Source organism: Tauraco erythrolophus, chromosome 11, assembly GCF_009769465.1.
Source record: "Tauraco erythrolophus isolate bTauEry1 chromosome 11, bTauEry1.pri, whole genome shotgun sequence".
Taxonomy (NCBI): Eukaryota; Metazoa; Chordata; class Aves; order Musophagiformes; family Musophagidae; genus Tauraco; species Tauraco erythrolophus.
Genome location: NC_141475.1, coordinates 5,671,087 through 5,691,602, shown reverse-complemented (window position 1 = coordinate 5,691,602; position 20,516 = coordinate 5,671,087). Strand labels below are relative to the sequence as shown.

The 20,516-nt window shown below is 46.0% G+C and overlaps 1 protein-coding gene across 1 annotated transcript in view; it reads left to right on the top strand.

Annotated features, from left to right (window-relative positions):
- GPC1 (glypican 1) overlaps positions 1-20,516 on the top strand; it is a 203,248-nt gene that overhangs the window by 88,544 nt on the left and 94,188 nt on the right. The window contains exon 2 of the mRNA XM_086618360.1: positions 10,177-10,335. Coding sequence (XP_086474486.1) covers positions 10,177-10,335 — 159 coding nt within the window. The remainder of the gene's footprint in view (positions 1-10,176; positions 10,336-20,516) is intronic.

The window sequence follows — 20,516 nt, the reverse complement described above, 5'->3', positions numbered from 1 at the left end:
CCATACGCCAACATCAAGGTCCAGGAATACAAGGTTTAAAGCATGGCGGTGTTATGTGGTGGCATCTGTTTCACTAGAAAATCAAATTGCCTGGATAAACTAGTCTGTTCTTTAAAAGCCTGTGTGCCAAAGATTTTGCTGTGAACGCTCAGACCATTCGCAGTGATCCAGTTCCAGACTGAGGCTTGTAAGTCTTCAAACTCAGTTTTACACTGGTTTTTTTTTTTCAACCTGGGTAACTGTTCCACCGCTCCGAGCTGGGACTGCACTTGAAGCAGTCACCTTCTGATGTGTGCTGCCTGCAGTGTGACGTGACAGCCAGGCACAGTGCCCAGAGACTGCTGTACCTTGCGAGCGTCTGGTCCATATGTGTGAAAGTAAATCTCATTCATATCTGGGGATGCTGAATCTCTAGGATGCTTCAGCCAGAGCTAATTGGAAAAGAGCAAAAGTGTTCTTCTGTTCTTACGAATGCAAACAGCAGTCTGTTTCCCTGAAGTCATTGAAAACGTTGTGAAAGGCTCTATTTAATGCTGTCTGTGATAAAGTGTCTCATCGAGGTGTTTCTTCTGTCCCTTTCGCCTCCTCATGCATCCTCTCCAGTGGTCCCAACCGTGCCTGTGTATGTACAGAAATGTGGGGTCTAATGGAAGAGTCAGGGAGGTGGGGAGGAAGCAGCTGGGTGAACATAGGGCTGGGGGGTGAGTCCAGCAGAAAGTAATCTCTTATAATCCCTGGAAACTGTTATTTCAAAGAAAGAAAGATATAAAGAAATCTAACGGCTCTATCCCATGAAACATAAACCCAGCTTCAGCACTAGATGAATATACAGGGATTACTCTGAATGTAAAGGCTCCTTAATGCATAGCAATTAGCACCATAGATAGTAATATTTATGAATACGTCCGAAGGAAAGTTGAGTTGTAATTGTTGTGGGAATCGCAACTTTGTTTTTTTTAAGACTTCTATATTTGAAAATCTCTGCTAAATTGATATTTTTGGTCCTATTCACCACCCAGACACATGCTCCGAAACCAAACATCAAAGAGCAGGCAGAAGTGGGTTTTGTTTCTTTTATGAGTACTGCTACAGCCTCAGAAGTAAGAGGGGAATTGAAAGGGGGCGAGGGGGGGAATCTTTACATGGTTTTAAAAAAATAAATTCTTGCTCTAAAATTTCTACTGCCAGATTTCATCACAGACTAATTCCTTGCAGCTGAGCTGCAAACCTCCATGAAAACAGGGGTTTACAGTGGAAACACTGACTAACTATAGCTATGCATTCCCATGAATAATGACACACTAATTACGCCTTACGATTTACCAAGACCTGGTTTCTGTATCGCTCATGAGCTTTTGCTGGTTTGGGGAGCAAAGTCTTTTTTTCTTGACTGTGGTTTGCTTCCTTTTGTTCATATGATGTTGGCACATACTTTTTGAAAAGCTTTTCTCTGAAGGGAGCTGGGCAGACAGCTATGATTAAGTATGAAATGATTGGGTGAGCTGTTTGTCAAAGTTATAAATAGGATACCACACAAACCCAACACTAATCTCGCTGAAAGACAGATACTGGCAACGTTTCTTAGTCATCTGTTCCTGACGCTCAGGGGAGAACAGCTACACTTCCATTAAGTTTTCAAACAGAAGTTGCCTAAAATAAATTTCTTTGGTAAAATTTTGGGCATATGCACTATGAGCCATGCAGAGATCTAGCAGGGTGTTGGAGTTTTAAAGGTTCCTCCCAATTTAAACCTGATCCTCTGGGTCACCCCTGTGTGCGGGAGTGAAAGGTGAGGGTTTGACTCTTGTGGAAACAGAAATCTGTTGGTGAAACAGCTGGGGCAGGACCAGACTGGCCCCCTCGTCTCCTCATACCCTCGATCAATTTTAAGGGTAGAAGAGGAACTCCTTTTGAATATCCACTGCATCTTTGGGATTAGAGGCGACTTGCTCTAGTCTGCTTTTGGAAGATCAGATGGAGGCATAAAAAGAGCAGTGATGGCACAGGTTTCACCTACCTACTTCTGCAACCAGAAGTGAAAGGTAGCAGATTGAATTCCTTCTGCTGCAGATCTCTCACGCAGTGGCCGGAGGCTTCTGCAGATTCCAGCCTTGTTGGTACTCATCCATCCAAGTTCTGCATCAGCTGCATCAGTTTTGTCGAACTGGAAGTCTGCAATTTCATGTTCCCACAAGATGACCCCATACTTGCCATTTCCTTTCATTGTAGCTCAAATTGTAGGAGAGGGCCCACAGTTGTTCAGCACTTTTGCGGCTGGCCGAAACATTCGTGAGACAAATAAAGCAAAGCAATAGCTGCAGAAGAACCAAGCATTGCTGGGGTTGACAGAGCTCCAAGTTGCAAAGTGAAAAAGCCCACAGCAACTAGAACTTGCCCCTCCAATCCTGCACCTTCCCACATCCCTGCCAACACGTACAGCAAAGAGTTTTAGAGGAGTTATAAGCACTTCTAATTTATGGCACGTGCCAACGACTCTGCATAGGCAAAGTCTCTTAAAGTTTTAGAAAGATTTTAAAAAAGGTGATGTTGAATTTGTGGAGTGCAGACAATTCCTTATATGCATCTTTTTATTTTTAATTTTGACGTGTACACACATTTATGGAATTTAAGATTAAGGACTGTCATTAAACCTAATTTCTTAAATTTTTAGATATGGGCATTTTGGTTTTGTGACTCTTAGAATCAGATGCAGATCCAAGAACTTAGTTTGTTTAGTAACTATATAAAGGCAAGGGTTTTTTGCAAACTCAGGAGTCATTTTCTTTCTTACCAGCAGACAGACTGGTTGGGGTTTTTTAGTTTGTTTATTTTTCCTTTGGGAGATTTCTGTTGCTAGAAGGCAAGATCCTTCTTGGATGCACTCATGCTCCTGCAGGAAGGGCACGAGCCACCCCAGCAGTCCCCGGTGCTACCAGCAGTGGCTGTGGCTGTGCTCAGCCGGAGGAGGCAGCGTGCCGTCCTCGCTCAGGCGAGCTGGCAGCCAGGAGCATGGGTCCTCAGGGTGGGCAGCCGTGGCAGCCCGCTGCTGTGCATCATGCCCAGCTGCCGCCTCCTCTGGTCTGGTACGTCCTGTGCATCACAGCATCCTGCGAGGGTGGCCGAGGGATCAGAAATAAGGGGTGTCTTGCAGGAGCCAGGTGTTGAGCAGATGTCTGAAACCCAGGAAGATGATTTTCATCGTCTTCACACCAGCATCTGCTGCTTGAGCAGCTTTGCTGGGCTTAGAAGGAAATGTTCTCTAAACGCTGCGTTCTCCATGAGAGGTGAATCCAGGTTTGTTCTTGGCAGTGAAACGATTGGGACTGGCCACGAGCACTCCCTGTTCTTGAGCAACAATCTTAGAGCCTTGCTGAAGCTTGGTAGTCTCTTTATCCCAAAATAACCCAAAGTGCAGTATCACCACTTTCTTTGCAGAGCTTAAACAGGGGGACTGGAGAAGCCTTTTGGTTTTGAACAAACCCTTCCTCATGCTCCTGTTCCTGTCATGGATTATGTGAATTATTGCCCCAAAACTTTTTTTTTTAATGGAGGATAAACTAAATGCCATCACCTCTTAACCTCTTAGTGGGAACTTCATGTTTAATCTTCAGTTTACTACCAAGATTCCATTTCCAGTCTGATCCTTCTGACAGCAAGCTGTCAGGACATGGGGAAGGGCTGACAGTTTCTCCAGTAGATATTTTTCTGAGAAATTGAAAAAGATTCTGCTTAATGAATTACTTTGCCTCTTATGTAGTAACATATTTATGTTGTTATGAAGCTTCCAATGAAGCTACATCTGATAAGAGTGATAGGTTTCCAGTTTGATCTTATTTTAGATTGCAGCAAACTGAGGATTAAAAGACTCTTTGTTCCAAGAAGAAGAGGAAAAAAAAATAACAAAACATCTGGTGAGAAGCTGATGTGCTCAGGACAACGCTGAAAGAGGTTCATAGTGATGGATTGCAACACACAACTTCAATACGTCCCCACAAGTGTTATGTGAAGAGACAAGATAATTCTTCCCTTGTCTAAGATTCTTTTTAAGAGTTTTCTGTTTTTCAGAGAAAGAGCGTAACAGTGAACTCCCTGTGCATTTCTCCATGATCCTCACAACGGGTCTAGTCTGAACTGAAGGCTTCTTTCAGGACTGATTTGTTTGGAGGGTGCTAATTGTAGACCGTGTCCTGGCTCCCCTTTGAAGCTTTTCATAATGCATCATCTCCTTTCCTGGAGTAGAGACCTGCTCAGGAGCTCCCCAGTGGTGGGTCCAGCACACAGAAGAGGATCTGGGGAGCATTGGGTTTGGGTGTGTTTAGTCAGTTCTGCTAGATAGAGGTCCTTTGTTGCTTGTGGTATGTGTGGATTTGGCCCTCATTCTTTCATTCATCTCTCAAACCGCTGAAAAAGACATTTTCTGCTGCAAATTATAAAGCATTTCCTACTTTGTCCTTAAATACAGGCTTGGATTGTTGGACCCTGTGCTGATTCCTGCTGCATGTGTGCAGCTCGGAGTCGGAGGCAGAGTCAGGCCCATGATGCTGAGGCCCAATCCAGGTCCTGAGAGAGGGACTGGGGGAGCAGAGCGATGGGAAAGGTGTTGCGTTTCATTCAGAAAGACGCTCCCAAAACCTAAAGGAGCAATGTGTGGGTGAAGTGCTTTCATGCAGATCTTTTCAGTAAGAATCAAGCCTGTTGTCAGCATTTGTGACATTTTCTCTGTTCCCTTCCTTTGGGCAGTTTGCCACTGTAACGCACACAGATGACATTAGGATTTTCAGGCTGTCGTTTCTGAAGGCACTCTTATCTACTCTGTACTTCGTGTTTTTCCAGGACACGGAGGTGGCTCTTTCTCCTCTGTTAATTAACTTTTTTTGCCCATGTTTGCCTGCCTTATAAATTCCTCTGACATCAGGGTCTAGGATTAAACAAATTGATACCGCACTGCCAGTGTTGTGAGCACGACACTGAGCTGACAGCCTCAGAGCCCGAAGTATTTCAGCGTACAAACAGAGCAACTACAGAGGACATTCCCGTTCAGCCTCCCCGGCTCCTGTCTCGAGCAGCCGATGTCAATAGGAAACAGAGCAGTCCCGAAGCCGTCGCACCCATCAGTGGTTTTCTGCCCCAAGGATGCCAGTTGTGATATTTCTCAGAAATGCCTGTATGTCTTCACTGTGTCGGGGTTCCGCCGTAATGCAACTACAGCACAGCGCGAGCCTGGTAGGGAGCCGACTCCACGCAGCAGCCAGATTAAGTTGTCTTATTTGGTTAACAGTGTTTTGGTAGCTTATTAAATCCTGGTAGGAGCGAAAAGGTAAGGTGTGGAAAGAGCAAATCTTATAGATTACCTGCTTTTGTTTTTTCGCTTCTGTTGGTACAGTCCTGGTCTGAATGGTGAGCTGTGGGAACAAGCATTTAATGTTTTGCTGTTGTCTCATCTTAAACGCATGCACTGCTTTAACAGAATAAGCATATTCTCTGGCTGTTTTTTCCATTTTGCTGTTTTTATCGCTGATGTGGATCGTCGTGCTTGTTTTCTTTATCTGGAACAAAAACATTAGTTCATCTCAGATAGCACAAGCTATTTGATCAGCCGTCAGATGGTGAGGCATTATAAAAGCTGCTGACATGGGACAAATTCAGACCTGTGGTGTGCAGCTTGAAGAGACTTCGTGCCCTCGTTATCAGCCCCTTGAGACAGCCGGCTACTCCCTCAGCAGTGGCAAAGAGAAATAAGAGTGGGTTGTGCTAGAGCCAAATCCCTCTCGCCTGGCAGAGGCCGGGAGGCAGCAACGATGTGCGTGGGGAGGCCAACATGGATGAAGCAGGCGAGACAGTGCCTGCCTCTTCCCCACGGACATCAGAGTGCAAGCTGTGGCAGTGCTCTGCGGTGGCCTTGGGCTGGTTGAGGTTAACCTGAGTCTTGCTACGTAGCATGCACCAGGGTCCATGAGGGTGCTGCAGGGTGCTGGTGAAGCAGACAGCTTCTCTCTGGCTCTCCTCTCGCCATCGCCGTGTGAGCGTTCAGTCTGGCTCATCCAAGCCCAGAGAATCCATGGCAAGGCTGCTTCCCAGCTACCCTCTGCCACCTCTGCTTCTCCTCTTGAAAGTGCTTCTTGGTATGAAAGTGCAGGAAGATCATAAGTTCACATGAGCGCAACCCTTCCTCATGCCCATATTCTGTCCTGATTTCTTGGCCAGCCCGTACCCCCGGCCCACCATGCACGGCCTCGGCCCCTGCTGAGACCGTGGAGAACGTGGCTCAGTGCATTTTGATCAAAGTGTGAAGGTTTGCCATACAATACTTAATATTCAGGCCTGCTGTGACTCCCCTGACATTATGTGCAAACTGCAGCCAAACAAGATGATACTCTTCATACATAATCAGAAAATAGAAGATATCATATTTTGCTGACAGCTGACTGCAAATCAAAGCTGCAGGCTGCACAGTGCTTACCTAACACCTGCCTTTGTGATATGGGAAAATTCCTGATTTTCACTCTCCTTAATAGAGCAGTCTGGTAACCGGCTCAGTTTGATGTTAGCAGCTACTACGTGAGACCAGCTGTACGCCCAGACACCCTACACAAATACTACGGGGCGTAGGTGTTTGGAAGTGGCTCGCCAGCTGATGTTTCCAAGTGCATCCAAAATGAAAAGGGCATGCAGAGTTCTTCCTAGGGCAGTCATCCAGGACCGGCTCCTAGCCTGAATGTTTTTTGAGTAGCTTATTTCCTCAAGGAGTTACCGGTGACAAAGCTGGGTTTCGAAGTAGCATCGTGGTACTAGTGCTGGAGGCTGTACCGGTGGTTACTTATCATCATGGCTAAATCATGCTCTCTTTAAAGATACAGATTTTAAGAGAGATGGGGACAGGAACACCTGAAGCAGGTAAAGCTGGGAGACATGAGGAAGGAGATTTACTTTCATTGCACTACCTCTTTGCAAGGTGTTTTTAATGTCTGTACCACCTCCAGGTGCGTTTTGCATCACCTGCAGACACTGACACGTTTTAAAAAAATGAAGCAGGGTGGCGGGGGGAAGCCATGGTCCGAATTACACTGTTTTGACCTTGGTTCCTGCCTGTGATGCTCATTAGCCAGGATGGAGTTTAGGTGTGAAGAAGCAGAGGACAACAGAGACCGTAGTGCCCACCAGGGACAGCAGGAGAGGACAGGAGCTCCTTGGCTGCCAGGTGCTCTCAGGCTCACTGGCCATACCTGGCCAGGGGCTGCGTCCTGGTGCCTTGCCATGCCTGGGAGGGAGGTCTCCACCATGGGGGATTTCAGCAAGCCTGATTGCCTGAGACATGTCCACCCAGAAACGCCCCAGGAGGGGTTCAGGCCGTAGGTGTCCTGGCATGGAGGGCTGGTCTGAGGCAGCCAGGGCTCAGCGTTGATCTAGGCGCATGAGATGAGGTTTCGGAGCAGTTTGGAGAGTGAGCGGGAGGAGTGTTACAAATATGAAAGAAGAATCATGAGGGATTTATCACAGCCTGAAATAAATTAACCTCTGGGAGGAATGATTTTGTAATAATTTGCATTTAGATACTCTGACACATCCAAATAACCCCAGACCTTCTGCAAACATTGTAATGAATGCAGTCTCCAACGTCCTGTGAGAAGAGAGATAGAAACAGCACTGTTCAGGTGGTTAGAAGAGCCCAGGACTCTTCTCTCAGTATTGCATTTTACACCCCCGGGACTGCCCTGCTCTCGCTTTTGTGTCCACGGAGTCTCGCGCTGGGATGAAACGCAGCAGCAGTGAGTACCTGGAGAGCTTTTCTGAACTCAGGTAGCTGAGATGCTGCCAGCCTGCCGTGTTACACCACACACTGTGGCGGCAGCGGCTCCCGGCACAGCCCGTGGCAGGTGGCCCGGGGCTGAGGAGAGCCACTCGTGTTGGTGTGGCTGCGGGCAGGGCTATTCTCCCTGCAAGGAGCCCTGCCAGAGAGCAGCCTGGCTCCATCCCTGAGGGGAAGATGGTCAAGTGGCTTAATATTCAGCGCTTTCAAACGCAGTAATGAATTTGATAGCCAAAATGATCTGCTAACCCAACCAGCTGAGAGGGTAGTTGAAGGACGAGACAAGCCTGTAGCCAGGCAGTGTGATATTTTCTTGTCATCAGTCTCCTGCCTATTCCTTTCCACTCCAGGGCAGTTAATCATAAATGAGATATTTGTTCGATGCTGTTTTCACGCCTGTGCTGCCCTGTCTCTGTCTCCAAGAGACCGTGAATTCGGTGGGTTACATCCCGCCCCGTCTTCGCAGGCTTTGCAGGAGAGCTGGCTCTTCCAGGCAGACCCGGATTGAACAGCGTGTTTTTGGCTGCCAAAGTCTTGGACAAGCCGATGGCTTTCTGAAGAGAAGCTGAGCATCCTGAAGTGCATCTTCTCTTGCTTACAAAGATGTCTTTAATCTGGAGTGCTTTGGGCAGCACGGGGCTGGTATCTGCTGAGCTGTCCAACGCACCCTGGGCACCTCCGTGCCCATGGTCAGACCTGCTCCGCTGGAGGCTTGGGAGTCAGGGGCTGGGGAGGAATGGCTGGGTTTCAGTTAGACTCCCATGGGATAGTGCACTTCTCTTTGGGCCTGGCCCAGAGTTGGTGTGAGTCCCAGGGAGTGTATCCATTACCTTTGGGGAGAGCTTGCTGCTGGTTTGGCTTCTGCCGTGCTGCGAAGCTGTGCCAGGGGCTGGGAGCACGCACTGTCAAGCAAACGGTGAGCACCGTGTCAGCTGTATCCGAGGGGAAATTTCTCTGACGCAGCAGCGGAGAGGAGAACGCACGCCGTATCTTGCAGATTTGCTCCTCGTAAAACACCTCTAGCTCTCCATAGATATCTGCAGATAGTCTCCTGCCAAGTGAACCCGGAGATATTTATAGTGCAGCTTCAGCAGTGACATAACGGCAAGTTAGCAAACAAATGAACTTTGAAATATAAGGAGAGAAAAATACAGTCTAGAGTGTGTTTATTTTAGAGTTGATAAAAAAATGTTAAATAATAATAGTGAATGTTTGCAGGGCACGTCAGGTTAAAAAGCAAAGAAAGCAAAGCATTTTCATAGTGCTCACCCCTGTGGTGTTAAGACAACAGTTCTGTAAAACTGCCAGCAAAACCATTGGCAATCCCAATCAAATTATGTAAAGCACGGTAACATCTTTGTAATTGGTTTATCTCAGTGTGTGCTTGGAACAAGGGGGTTCTTTATTCTTTAAAAAAAAATAACCTTGATGTTTGATTCCATTCAAATGAATTCTTATTACTGGATAACGAGAAACGTAGGGTGTTTGCAGGTGGATGTATCTTTGTTTGTAAGGACTCATAAGAACTTCAGCAATTATTTTTAAGATGTTGCCGACTCTGCCTATGCAAACATTTGCTTCCCCACAATAAAGAGATTGTGGAGGGCAGGAGGAGCTCCCATACTGAAGGATTTTTCAACTTAACTGCTCAGTCCTCTTACCTTCCTGTCCTTCCCTATAGCAAAGGGTGTATTCAGTCACTGATTGTCATAGCAACCCTTATTTGGGTGCTGGTATCTCTTTCTGGGAGATAAATTTTTCATTGCAAAAATAGTAAATGGCAGATTTCAAAAAGCATGGAGAGGAATTAGTCACCCACATTCCACCAGCATTCAGCATGTCTTTGTCTTTTGATAACCTCTTCATAGTCTCACCTCTCCAGTTGTGGAAATGCCTTCTCAGCATAGGTTTTGAGGGGGGTTGATTTCGGATCAGGGGTAGCGTGTTGGAATGTTTTTTTTTTTTTCTTGACAAAGTAATTTCCAACAGTTGTTCTAATATACATGTCTAATGAGGACAAGTACTATGTCGTTTAATCAGAGACGTCCATGTCTTCTGGGATTCTAGGCAGAGCTGGATTCTAGGGCAGACTGAGCAGGAGACACATATTTCCCTTCTCCTTGTCCCACCTATGAATTTTATCTCCTTCACTTCTCCTTCCCTCACAATCAGCAGTGAGGAAAATTTGTACCTGCAGTCACACCAACCACTTTACTAATGCAGAGTAACTCAAATGAGGAGGTAGACACGTAAAGCCTGGTGCAGATCCAGGTTACTAGGGAGCTGGAATGTTTTTATGCTGAGTTGTCTGGGGTGAAATCCTTCCTTTTTTAGATGTGGCCATTCAACTACATTTTCTACCATTTCAGGGGAGCACCTGCGGATCTGCCCACAAGGCTATACCTGCTGCACCAGCGAGATGGAGGAGAACTTTGCCAACAAAAGCCGAAGTGAATTTGAAGCCATGGTGAAAGAGGCCGGCCGCTCCGTGCAGACGACCCTAACAGCGCAGCACAGAAGCTTTGACAGTAAGTAAAACCTGTTCAGTTCCCCCCTGCTCAGGATCCAGTCACTGCTTAACTTTCCAAGCAGTGTTTGAGCCGGGGATTCGTGTTCAACGTGCCTTCTTCTGCGTCTTACTCAGTACTTTGCGTGAAACGTTGACCTTCAATAGGAATTGTACCTCTGGCAGTGTTTTTGCAAGACCAAGCCATTTTGAGAACTCTGTTTCAGTGAAGCCGTTGCTGGCAGGCCCTCGTACCAACAAATTGTGTACCTTGGCACCGACACAGCTTTTACAAGCTTGGCGTAATCGGGTCTTACCACAGCGGCATAACGTTTGAGGTACTGATGTAAAACTTGGCACTATGCCTTGAGCTGTAAGTTGAAGAATACGGTAAAGGCGACTGGATGGCCCTGGGTGGATGGAGAGGGTTTAAGGAGGCATGGATTTTTCTTGTCCTTTCCGTATAGACTGCAAATGAAAAGGAGGTTGGTTCAGAGGCTTAGAACTTTCAGCTTCATACAAACATCAGAAAATGTTGTGCAGCAGTGAAGGTCTTGGAGACTGTGGCACATAAGACGTGGATAAATGTGCTCTCCAAAGTACAGAATCCCTCCTAACGTGCTAAGCAAAGGCTAGGGATGGCTCTCTTACTTTTATCGTTCCCTAAAGAATCTATTTTGCAGCTTGCAGTAAGCTTCAAGGTCTAAAGGCCACTGGAAATAAATGGTTTGTTGGCAAAATTGAGATGACCTATTATTCAGAAACTGTATCCATTATCAGATTTTGAAGAAGGTCAGACATTTAGAATCATGGTCCTCCTAACTTTATCAACAGTCATTATAGGGAGTTATCGTGAAAAGAATAGGAGTGGGGAAAGAAGCTATAATAGCCAGAAAGGTGGAACTGGACATTTCAAGCAGTAAATAATAGATCTAAAGAAATAAGCCTGACCTTCAGGGAGCTGATAACCAAGATTAAGTGCTTTTACACTGAATAGAAAGAAAAGGCAGTGCATCTCTGCAAGATGCATTGTAACTGTGTGGCCAGGGTTGACCACAGTGAAGGCATTCTTTTAAGAACTCAAAATTAATTGATTTTCCTCTGCCTTAAAAAGTGATAACCAGGATTTTCAGAAGAGCCTTACAATGCTGCTTACTCAGACTGATGTCTGAACAGGACCTGATGTAGCCGCCGCTGAGCCCGATCGCTGACCTCCGAAATTGAGCCCCTCGCAGGGGTTCATGCAGAACATCCACCAGCCTTGGCACCCTCTCCCTCCACTGCCTATTGCAGCATTGGTATAGCTGCTCTTTGTTTTTGCTGCAGACGCCCAAAAGAACATAGTTCTACATCTGTCATGTAAAAGAGTGCAAAATTTGACGGAAGCTTTGAGGATTATATTACCAAGCAGAAATTGGCTAGTGAAGAACTGAGTCAGTATGAGCATGATGTTTTGGTGGATTAACAATAATAACAGCAGTAAGAATACCAGTAAGCAAAACCAAGCATATGAAAGGCAGATAGTTGTGTTGAGATGCCAATTAGAGCTGTAAGGGCTTTCCTTTTTTTTTTTTTTTGTGCCTCAGCATTTTACAAAAATAGACCTTTATTTCTGTGGTGCATACCTGAGTTTCTTTTAAGCATCAAAGTAAGTGTTCAATAAGCGAAGTATTACTTTAACAGACCATAATGCACAAATGGTTGTGTGAGGAATAACCTCACTTGAGCCCACAAGGCCAAGAAGATGTCTCCCATGCCCATTATACCTTTTTAGTTTGCTTAACTACCCTTGCAATCAATATAGTTTATAATTTATGCAAGATATGATTTAAAAAAAAACAAAAACAATATCATCATATGATGTCTGAGTTTCAAGCGTGACTTTACCTGTAAGCAGCATTTTTTTTTTCCTTAAAAAATAGTTGGCTTAAAATTGAGGGAGTTCTGGTTTTGGGGCAATAGAATCACTTCAGCTGCTGAAATAATGCCAGAGAAGCCACCCTGTCTTCCAGTTCATGTTATTCATCTCACAGTTAATTAAACTCTTTGCAGGTTGTGCTGTTTAGAGCTGTTCAATAAAAGAGTTTTCTAATGTCAGAGTGAAGAGTTCTGGTATTCCAGGCGCTGGACGCCTGGTTTTGGTAGATTTCCTCCGCAGCAGCTCGGAGCGCAGGTTTGGGGTTGCAGAGGTACCGATGCACAGCGTGTCTTCATATTAGGGATTTCGTTTGGCCACAGGAGGACGCAGTGGGGGGGCTCTGCTGGATGGGGACACCCAACTCTTTCTTGTAGTGTTTGCAGCCTGGAGATCAGATTATTCATATATTCTCCACTAGCAGGTGTGGCACATTGAGCTTTAGGCCTGGAGCTGTCTTTTTTAGATTCATCGCAGCAAATCTTGCTTGTGCAATCTCACTGCTGATCATGGCAATAGTCTCTACTTGTGAATTGCCCTGAAGCTCCAGCTAGAAAGTAGCAAGGCGACAGCAATCTGCCTCTGAAGTAATTCTCCATACTAAGGTTCAACATTTTTGCCTTGGAGAATAATTGGTCCTTGCAGGTTGTGATCTGTAAAGCCCTAAATTGTTGGAGCGCCTCTATTCTGTGCTACAGCTTTGTCCCATTGCAAGGAATTATAACGTTGTTCCAGTCTCCTTGGCCGCTGTTGGGGCAAGTGCTTTGTGGCCAAGAGCAGGGTGTCCTTTATCTCATGCAAAGTATTTTTAGAGAAAATATTTGTATGAAATACAGATGAAGTTCATTAGGTGTAGGCATGTATTCAAAATGATAGAGATGGAATAGGATCCTGTGGTCTGAGCGCCAGCTCTGCATAGCAGAGGACACATGCCTTCCGGGATGCCCTTCCTCCAGCATCTGCCAGGGCTAAATTTAAAGTTTACTAGCCTACTGTATTGCCTAGCTGCTTACTTGTGCATTTGTTGTTCTGCTTTAGTTTACTGCAGTTAGCAGGATTTGGGGGTGTCAGATTTGAGCTACACATGTGGTCGTTGGCTTCCTGTTAACCTTTAGCTGAAAAGGTAGTATTTTGCTCCACAACAGATTGGTATTAATTTAAAAAAAAAAAAAAAAAAAGCAGCACAGACTGTTGTGAAGTGATGAGAGCATATGCTTTTGATAAGCTAGCGTTAGGGAGGATGTTGAGGTCAGAGTAGCGGTATTTCGTTAGCAGGATTGTATGCCCAAATTCTTTGTTAATTCTGATGTCCCGAAGCTCTTCGTCAGGCAGGGAGGGGGATGTTGTTACTTGGGCGCACAGCCTGTGCTGGGGACCCACTGGAGGCTGCTAGGCTGATTTTGGTCAGAGTTTATTTGCCTGGAAAATTGTACATGACCCATACTTTGAAAGAAAAATGTGAATAATAAAAATGATAACAAGATTGGGAGTCTTGGAGGGAGCTGGGACAGCCTCTGTTGAGACTGATACTAAATACTGTTTTAAAGATGCTTCTAACATTATGTGTGCTTCAGAGATACCAGTGAAAGAACATTCTTGTTTTCACACCGGAATCATCGCAGTGGATGGGAAATTTTCAGTAGTTAAATACTTTGACAAAGAACTTTTTTCAAGCAGATGGTTTCGAGAATCGACTGAGAGCTGCCAGCCGCCCCCTCTGCCGGCTGCGGCCCAGGAGTTAGCCAGAGCGGTGATTCGGTTCATCAGTTGTGCCAAGAGCGAGTTACATGCATTGGGCAGGTTTGGGGGAGATTCCTTGGGAAAAGTGAGCTTTTTGTTTGGTTGGTTTTTTGCATATCACACAACTGTACGTCAGTGTCACACAAAATTATGGGACTTTTGAACTCCTGTCCTTGCCAATGGAACTTGTGCCTCCGCAATCTGTTAGAGATGAGCCTGGAAAATCCTCTGGACCATGCAGGAAAGGCCGGAGGAGTGATTCGTGCTGCCGGGTGGGAGCAGCCACGTTGACCGGCGGTGCAGCCTGGGCTGGCAGAGCGGTCGGAAAGAGGGAGCAAGAGCGAGTGGTGCTTGGAGCGACGGCGAGGGGCTGCAAGCAGCCAGGAACAAGGCTGGTTTTCTAGTCTTGATGAAAGCTCACTTGTTGCGAGTCTAATCCTTGTCTGTCCCTCTCTTTTCTCCCTTTTTCCCCACTTAAATCGCTTTTTAATAATACTGCAATGTTGTGCCAGTCTTTCCTTCCCCATCATTTTGGTACGCTTAGCGAGCGCTCCCTGTGTGACTGCTGACCTTTAGCTGTGAGCCAGGAAATCTGTCCTTTCGGAATTGTTTCATGTTTTCAGGAAATATCAACAAGCCGAACCAAAAATCTTGGCTTTTATTCCACACTGCACAGTCTAAAAACTACTTGTAGCTCTCATAAATTCTGGGGCTTTTAAGCTGTGGCAATCAAATGCAGATTAAACATTATGTATTTTATAGGTGGCTCCTCACTGGAAAGCTGATGTCATGTAAAAGTTTTCATAACGTCCAATATTGGAAAATTGCATATGCTGAAACACAGACCATGCAGATAATTAATGTTATTTGAGAGTTAGCTTTAGACAGTTACATATTTCTTAGGAAGATGAATCATTGTTTTAAATGTTACAAGGTGGGGAATGTCCTAGAAGCTGTTTCACACTGATGGTTAAAATTTTAGAGATTTCTAAAGGCCCCTTGTTTAAAATTCAACCAAATGTGTCTTTGTCAGAGGAACTGACTTATTTAACCCACAGTGCCTAGGGTTTCAGCCTCTAAAAGGACTGTCTGGGGAGACAGACTTATATACGTATACTTATTTACATATACTGTGGATGCTTAAGGAAGCTGATCAGGAGGCTGCGGAGTAAGCCCAGTGAGCAGAGCTCTGTCCTACCCCGCTGGCTTTAAACCTGGACTACAAAATCCAGACCTGAACCTGAATTTTGCAGACATTTTCACAGTTGATGGTAACGTGAACCAAGCCCTGCCAGCCTGAAATTTTGAAGTATCTGAATTTGGTGGCCCATGCACCAAAAGATGTGTTCTGGGAGATGTGAGACTACTCTGTGCAGAAAATGGTTGACACAAGACCGAAGCAATGATTGTCTGGGCCACGGGGACTGCAGTGCCTGTGTCCCCAACACGACTGCTCCACACTTCCCGCGTCCTGCTGCCACCGCTCACGGCTGTGGGTGTTTCGTGGAGGCATTGTGTGGTTTGGGTTGGGTGAGGTGCTGTCTAAAAGATACTGTGTTTCTGTAGAAACAGGAAAGAAATCTTCCAGGGGCTGCTTATGCATCAAAATACAGAAACACTGCTGTATTTTGAAATAAATTCCTTTGTTTCAAAGGTTGTGGAAAGGAGCACTTCTGGAGTCAGCAGTGTCTCTCTGGCAGTCCCAGCCTCTGCTCCGTGAGCTGGCTGCCTCTCGCCACCCTTGGCATCGGCACCGGCTGCTCCCTGGAGCCAAGCGCCTGGGTTTGGACTTTAAATACATTCCTTTTGATCAAGAAGCCCCTAATTAGCCGTGGACACTCTTTTTTGTGGTAGGTCCCCACGCTGGTGCTCTGCCCCTGAAATTGCGGCGTGTGGCCTCAGTTGGTGGTCTTGGCCACGGACTCAGCGCTGCGGGAGAGCGCTGGCCTCCGGAGCATCCTCGGGCAGATGGGAGGCGGCAGCAAGTCCCAGCCCCTCACAGGGCAGCAGGCTCAGCCATCCCTCCGGGTACGTGGCGGGGGCATCGGGTGGCTTCCGCGGCTCACCTGGTATTTGCCTTTCCAAACATCAGTCTTTCATTGGCCTTCTGCTGGTTTCATCACTTGAACGTCTGATACCAAGCAGTGCCCATGCATAGGCATCTTTTCCAAATTGAAAAGTATAAACAGACCTAAAAGACTTTGGCTGCCAAACAAAAAGCTAGTAGAGTCAGGGAAACTGAGGAAGAGGGGGGAAATTAAAGAGAGGAGGGTGTTTTAAGAGAAGCAGGAAGCTTAATGATCTTTTTTCCTAGTGAGATGACAAAGAAACAGGAGAAAAAGAAACTCCGAAGTCAATGGCTTTTGCTATGTGAGTGTTCATCGCCTGCAGTACCTTGCTCTGACAGGCCGGGGGTACCTTGTTTGGCAAATTGGGCTACTCAAAGCACCGTCAATCGTTTTGTGCCCCTCCTGCAGGGTGCTTGGGCAGCACCCTTCAGAAGCAGCCCCATTCTCCCCCAGCTTTGCCTTTGGGACTCGTTATTTTAAGTACTTAGAAGAGGGGCTGTCCAAGATGATTCCTTTGGCTCCCTTGGACTTCCTTCCCTTAGGGTTAGTTTTGGGAGAAGACAGAAAGAGAGGGAATATCCTTTAACCTGGAAATACAAGAGCAGGGTCCCCAGGCAGATCCAGGACAGGGAAACAAATAAGGGGGTTCCCTCGGCGGCCTCCCTAGCAGGAAGACAGCAAGCGCCCACGCTCTCCTCCTCCTTTTTTTCCCCCAAGGAACCACCTTAAGAAAACCCCAGCACGAGGCAGGACTGATGCTAGTCCGGCCGTCGCTCCCCCGCAATCGCGCTCTGCAGAAAGAAGATACTTTCATGTGCCGTGCCGAGCATCTCATTTGGTATTTATGGTTTCCTGGAATGGGGTGCGGCGTCTACTGAGGCGCATTCCTGGGCTCGGCAAGATTAATCCTGACAGGTAGCTGCCTCGGGGACACAAACGCTTAGGCTCACCTGTAACAACTCCAGCACCTGGAGTTTTCTCTCCCCTTACAGCCACTTCTCTGCACGTTTAATCTGCAAGGCTCCGTCGTGCGCTGCAGGGTATATTGCGCTGTACGTGCAGCGCTCTGCTTGACAGATGGCACAGGCACAGTGTTCTCTTTTACAGAGAGGAAAGAGAACAAAAGAAGGCAGTGGCCGTGGCGGGGATGAGAGCAGTGCACTGGGGTGCCTCCTGCAAGGGCTTGCACGCCCCAAAGAGATGAGCTGCTTCATCCCTGCAGAAGTCAGGTTGGGTAGAAAAGGTAGATCAGCATCTTGGTCTCAGCAGCTGTCACTGTGTTTTGTCACGCGCTCAAAAAAAGCTGCCTCTGAGTGCTCAGGGAACAGTGAAATGTGCATCTGCTTGGGGACATAAAAGAAAGCACCTGCTTTTCTGAGATACTGGATGACAGAGGCGTGTTTTGCAAGAAATTAGTGATGTCCAGATAGTCATTTAAGATGAAAGTGTCGGCAGAATTTATTTTAATGTTCAGGAATCAATGCAGGAATCTCTTTGAAAACCTCTGATTTCACAGAGCAAGCAGCCCAGCTTTTGTCACAAGTGCTGGCCGTGGCCTTCGGTGGCTAAAGCAGCGTTAGGCTCAGATGGCCCAGTGGGGCTCAGAGCAGTGAAATGGGAGACGAACAGCTGAGGTTTTTCTGCATGGCTCTGCAGAAGAGCCGATATCCTGAACCAGTTTACGCTCAACCGTCTTCCAGATAGTTTACTAGTTTCCGCATGAAGCAGTTTTTACCCTTCAGCTCTCAGATGCTCAGTGTTTCTCGTAAGAGGAAAATACTAGGATTTCCTGGGCTACTCTTACGGCAAAGAAACGTAGGTGCTCTGAATCAACTCTTGAGTTGGTAATTCCTCGCTTGCTGAGGATCACGTCTCTGTTCCTAACAACGTGCTGTGGTAGTTTGGGAGCGTCGAGGGCTCCCGCTTGCAGATTGGAATACACGATAAACTTGAAAATACGATACTGAAATACGTGGCATGTCCTGACGTAGGAGGTTGTGTTATTTTGAGTGCTTCAAGATATCTGTTCTCATTTGAGATGATAGAAGTACTTTGTTCTCACTCTCCAGAAGTGCTCGCAGCAAACCGTTGATTCTGCTTTATTAGTTATTGGCATTGAAGTAGCACATCTATAGAGCCAAGAAGCTTCTTGTTACTGGAATGTACTGTGGGGCATCCTGCCTGTCTGAGACTCAAGCTGTGGTCCAAGGACTTTGTTTAAAAACAAAAAAACCCTCAGCTTTGAGTGAGTAGAGGGAAGAGAGGAGTGGAAGGTCATACAATAGGTTTGTGCTAGAGGTGGGAACAGAGCCCAAGTCCCTTGGCTTTGGGTAAGGTACAGGAGTACCACAGGTACCTCTAGTCCATTAAACAGAGTGATCCTCTTCTGGTAAGAGAACAAAATACATCATGTCTTACAGACATTTGTCAGCCAAGACCTTTCAATGCATTCGTTCTCAGTGACCGCCCCCACCTGAGAGGGAATAGGCACTGGCTCTAAATGCTACTTGGGTCATTGGTATGAGTGGGGTTTTGTGGTATGCCTCTTCCAAAGTGGAAGCTATGATTTAAAAAAAAAAAAAACAAACATGAAGGAGGTCTGCAAACAACTTATATAAATGATGGCAAGGATAGGACAGAGTTTTTTGGCATGCGGTAACCTGCATGATTACAGTAGTTGGGCTGATTTTTAGAGTGTAGCATGAGTACCAGCAGTACCAGTGGGACCTCAAAGGTGCTCTATGCTGAGAATTGATCAATCTACAGGGAGAGGGAAAGATAATCCCCCTTTGGGGTGGAAAGAGACTGAATGCCTTTATTGATGAGCATTTCACCTTTATATTTGCCATGGCTACTTAAGAATGCTTTACTTCTCCCTCTCCCTTTCCCATTCTCATTGAATTTCCTCCCTTCAGACCAAAACATCTTCTGGAATTTAAAAGTGCACTTAACATGGTTTAATATGTGCAGAGTTTTTTCCAGTACCTCACTTCCTTTCCAGGCTATGTCAGGGTATTTTGATTCTGTTTCTTGTGTTTTCTGAAATTAGCCAGGTTAGAGGGAAAGAAAACGCTCATTTTACCCAGCAGTTCACAGCTACTTCTGAAGAAACTGGGTAGTGCTAAACCATTCTCATTAAACCTGCAGATTTGGCCAAGGCGCCAATGAGCTGGGTTTGTTTCACTGTGAAGAGAAATAGAAATTAGAAAACCCAGCTTTCCCGGGACCTGATTCTGCAAAATGTGAGTCCAGCATCGGGTTCTTTGAGTCGGTGGAGCCAGGGGTGGGATACACCATGAATTTGCTTCAGCTAGATTGCCTTCTTTAGAGAGAGGACATGTAAAAATGGTAATTTTGTCGAGGACCTGTAAAGATTTTCCTTTAGTAATACTCGTCCTAATCCACTGCTATGCCAGCAGGATCAGTCCTTCGCAGAAAGTCGTTTCACGTTGCTCAGCGATGATTCCTGCTGACCAAGGAGGTAACACCAGCACGTTTCACCCGAAGGCCACCATGAAAGCAGCTCCTGTAAGATCCCAGATAGGAAAACAATGCGTTCATTAGTAGAGAAAACAAATAAGGATTCATTTTTTTCCTCTGAAACATCTTTTTTATCAATTGTGTAGCTTTGTTTTTGCATGTAATGCTGGAACTGCTGTCTCCGTTTGTCATAGCTACATCTCCAAGAGGGATACATACATTTCCACCTTGATCGCTACGCCTGCTGCTTGAAACAACAACAATAATCTCTTTCCCTGGCTCAGCCTGTGAGAGCTGCCAAATGATAGTCTGAAACAAAATTAAGCCAAATAGGAACAATTATCGTAGAGAGCCATGAAAGTTGTTTGGATTTTCATTCTTACACAAAGAATGAGGGCTGTGATTTTTTTCAAAGCAGGGCGATCAAGAACATGAGTTCATTAGAACTCGGTGGCTTGGAGGTGTTGATTAAGGGAGAGGGTCAAATACATAGAAAAATATACACATGCATGTACAGATGTGGACAGGTGTGTGTATTTCAGTTGTAACAGGGCAAGCCCCGATTTCAGGAATGGCTGTGTTCTTTATTGGTGTCGCTGGGGATGAATATTACAGAGTATTTACATGTCAAGAGGTAACAAGCTTGTTAATTTGACTTGGGAATGCCACAAATATCTAGTTAAATGCGAATGCTAAATTGTGGTCTCCAGCTGTTCTTAAACAGAAATGATGCTCCAAATGAAGGAGAAGTCAGATAAAAAGAGGAACAGCTTTGCTGTGAATACTGAGGGCTTCGATCTCTTGGTTTTCATTTCCCGTAGTGTGTTGCGAGTAACGCACTGCTGAGCACCCAGTGGTGGCTGTCTCTGCTCTGCAGTTGCCCAAGCTGCATGGCAATGATAAAAATAAATAAATGAACCCCACACCCCAATCTCCCTCCCCAAAAGCCCGAGACAGCAGTGCGCTGGAGATCAGACTGTCGGCTGGTTAATCAAGGCT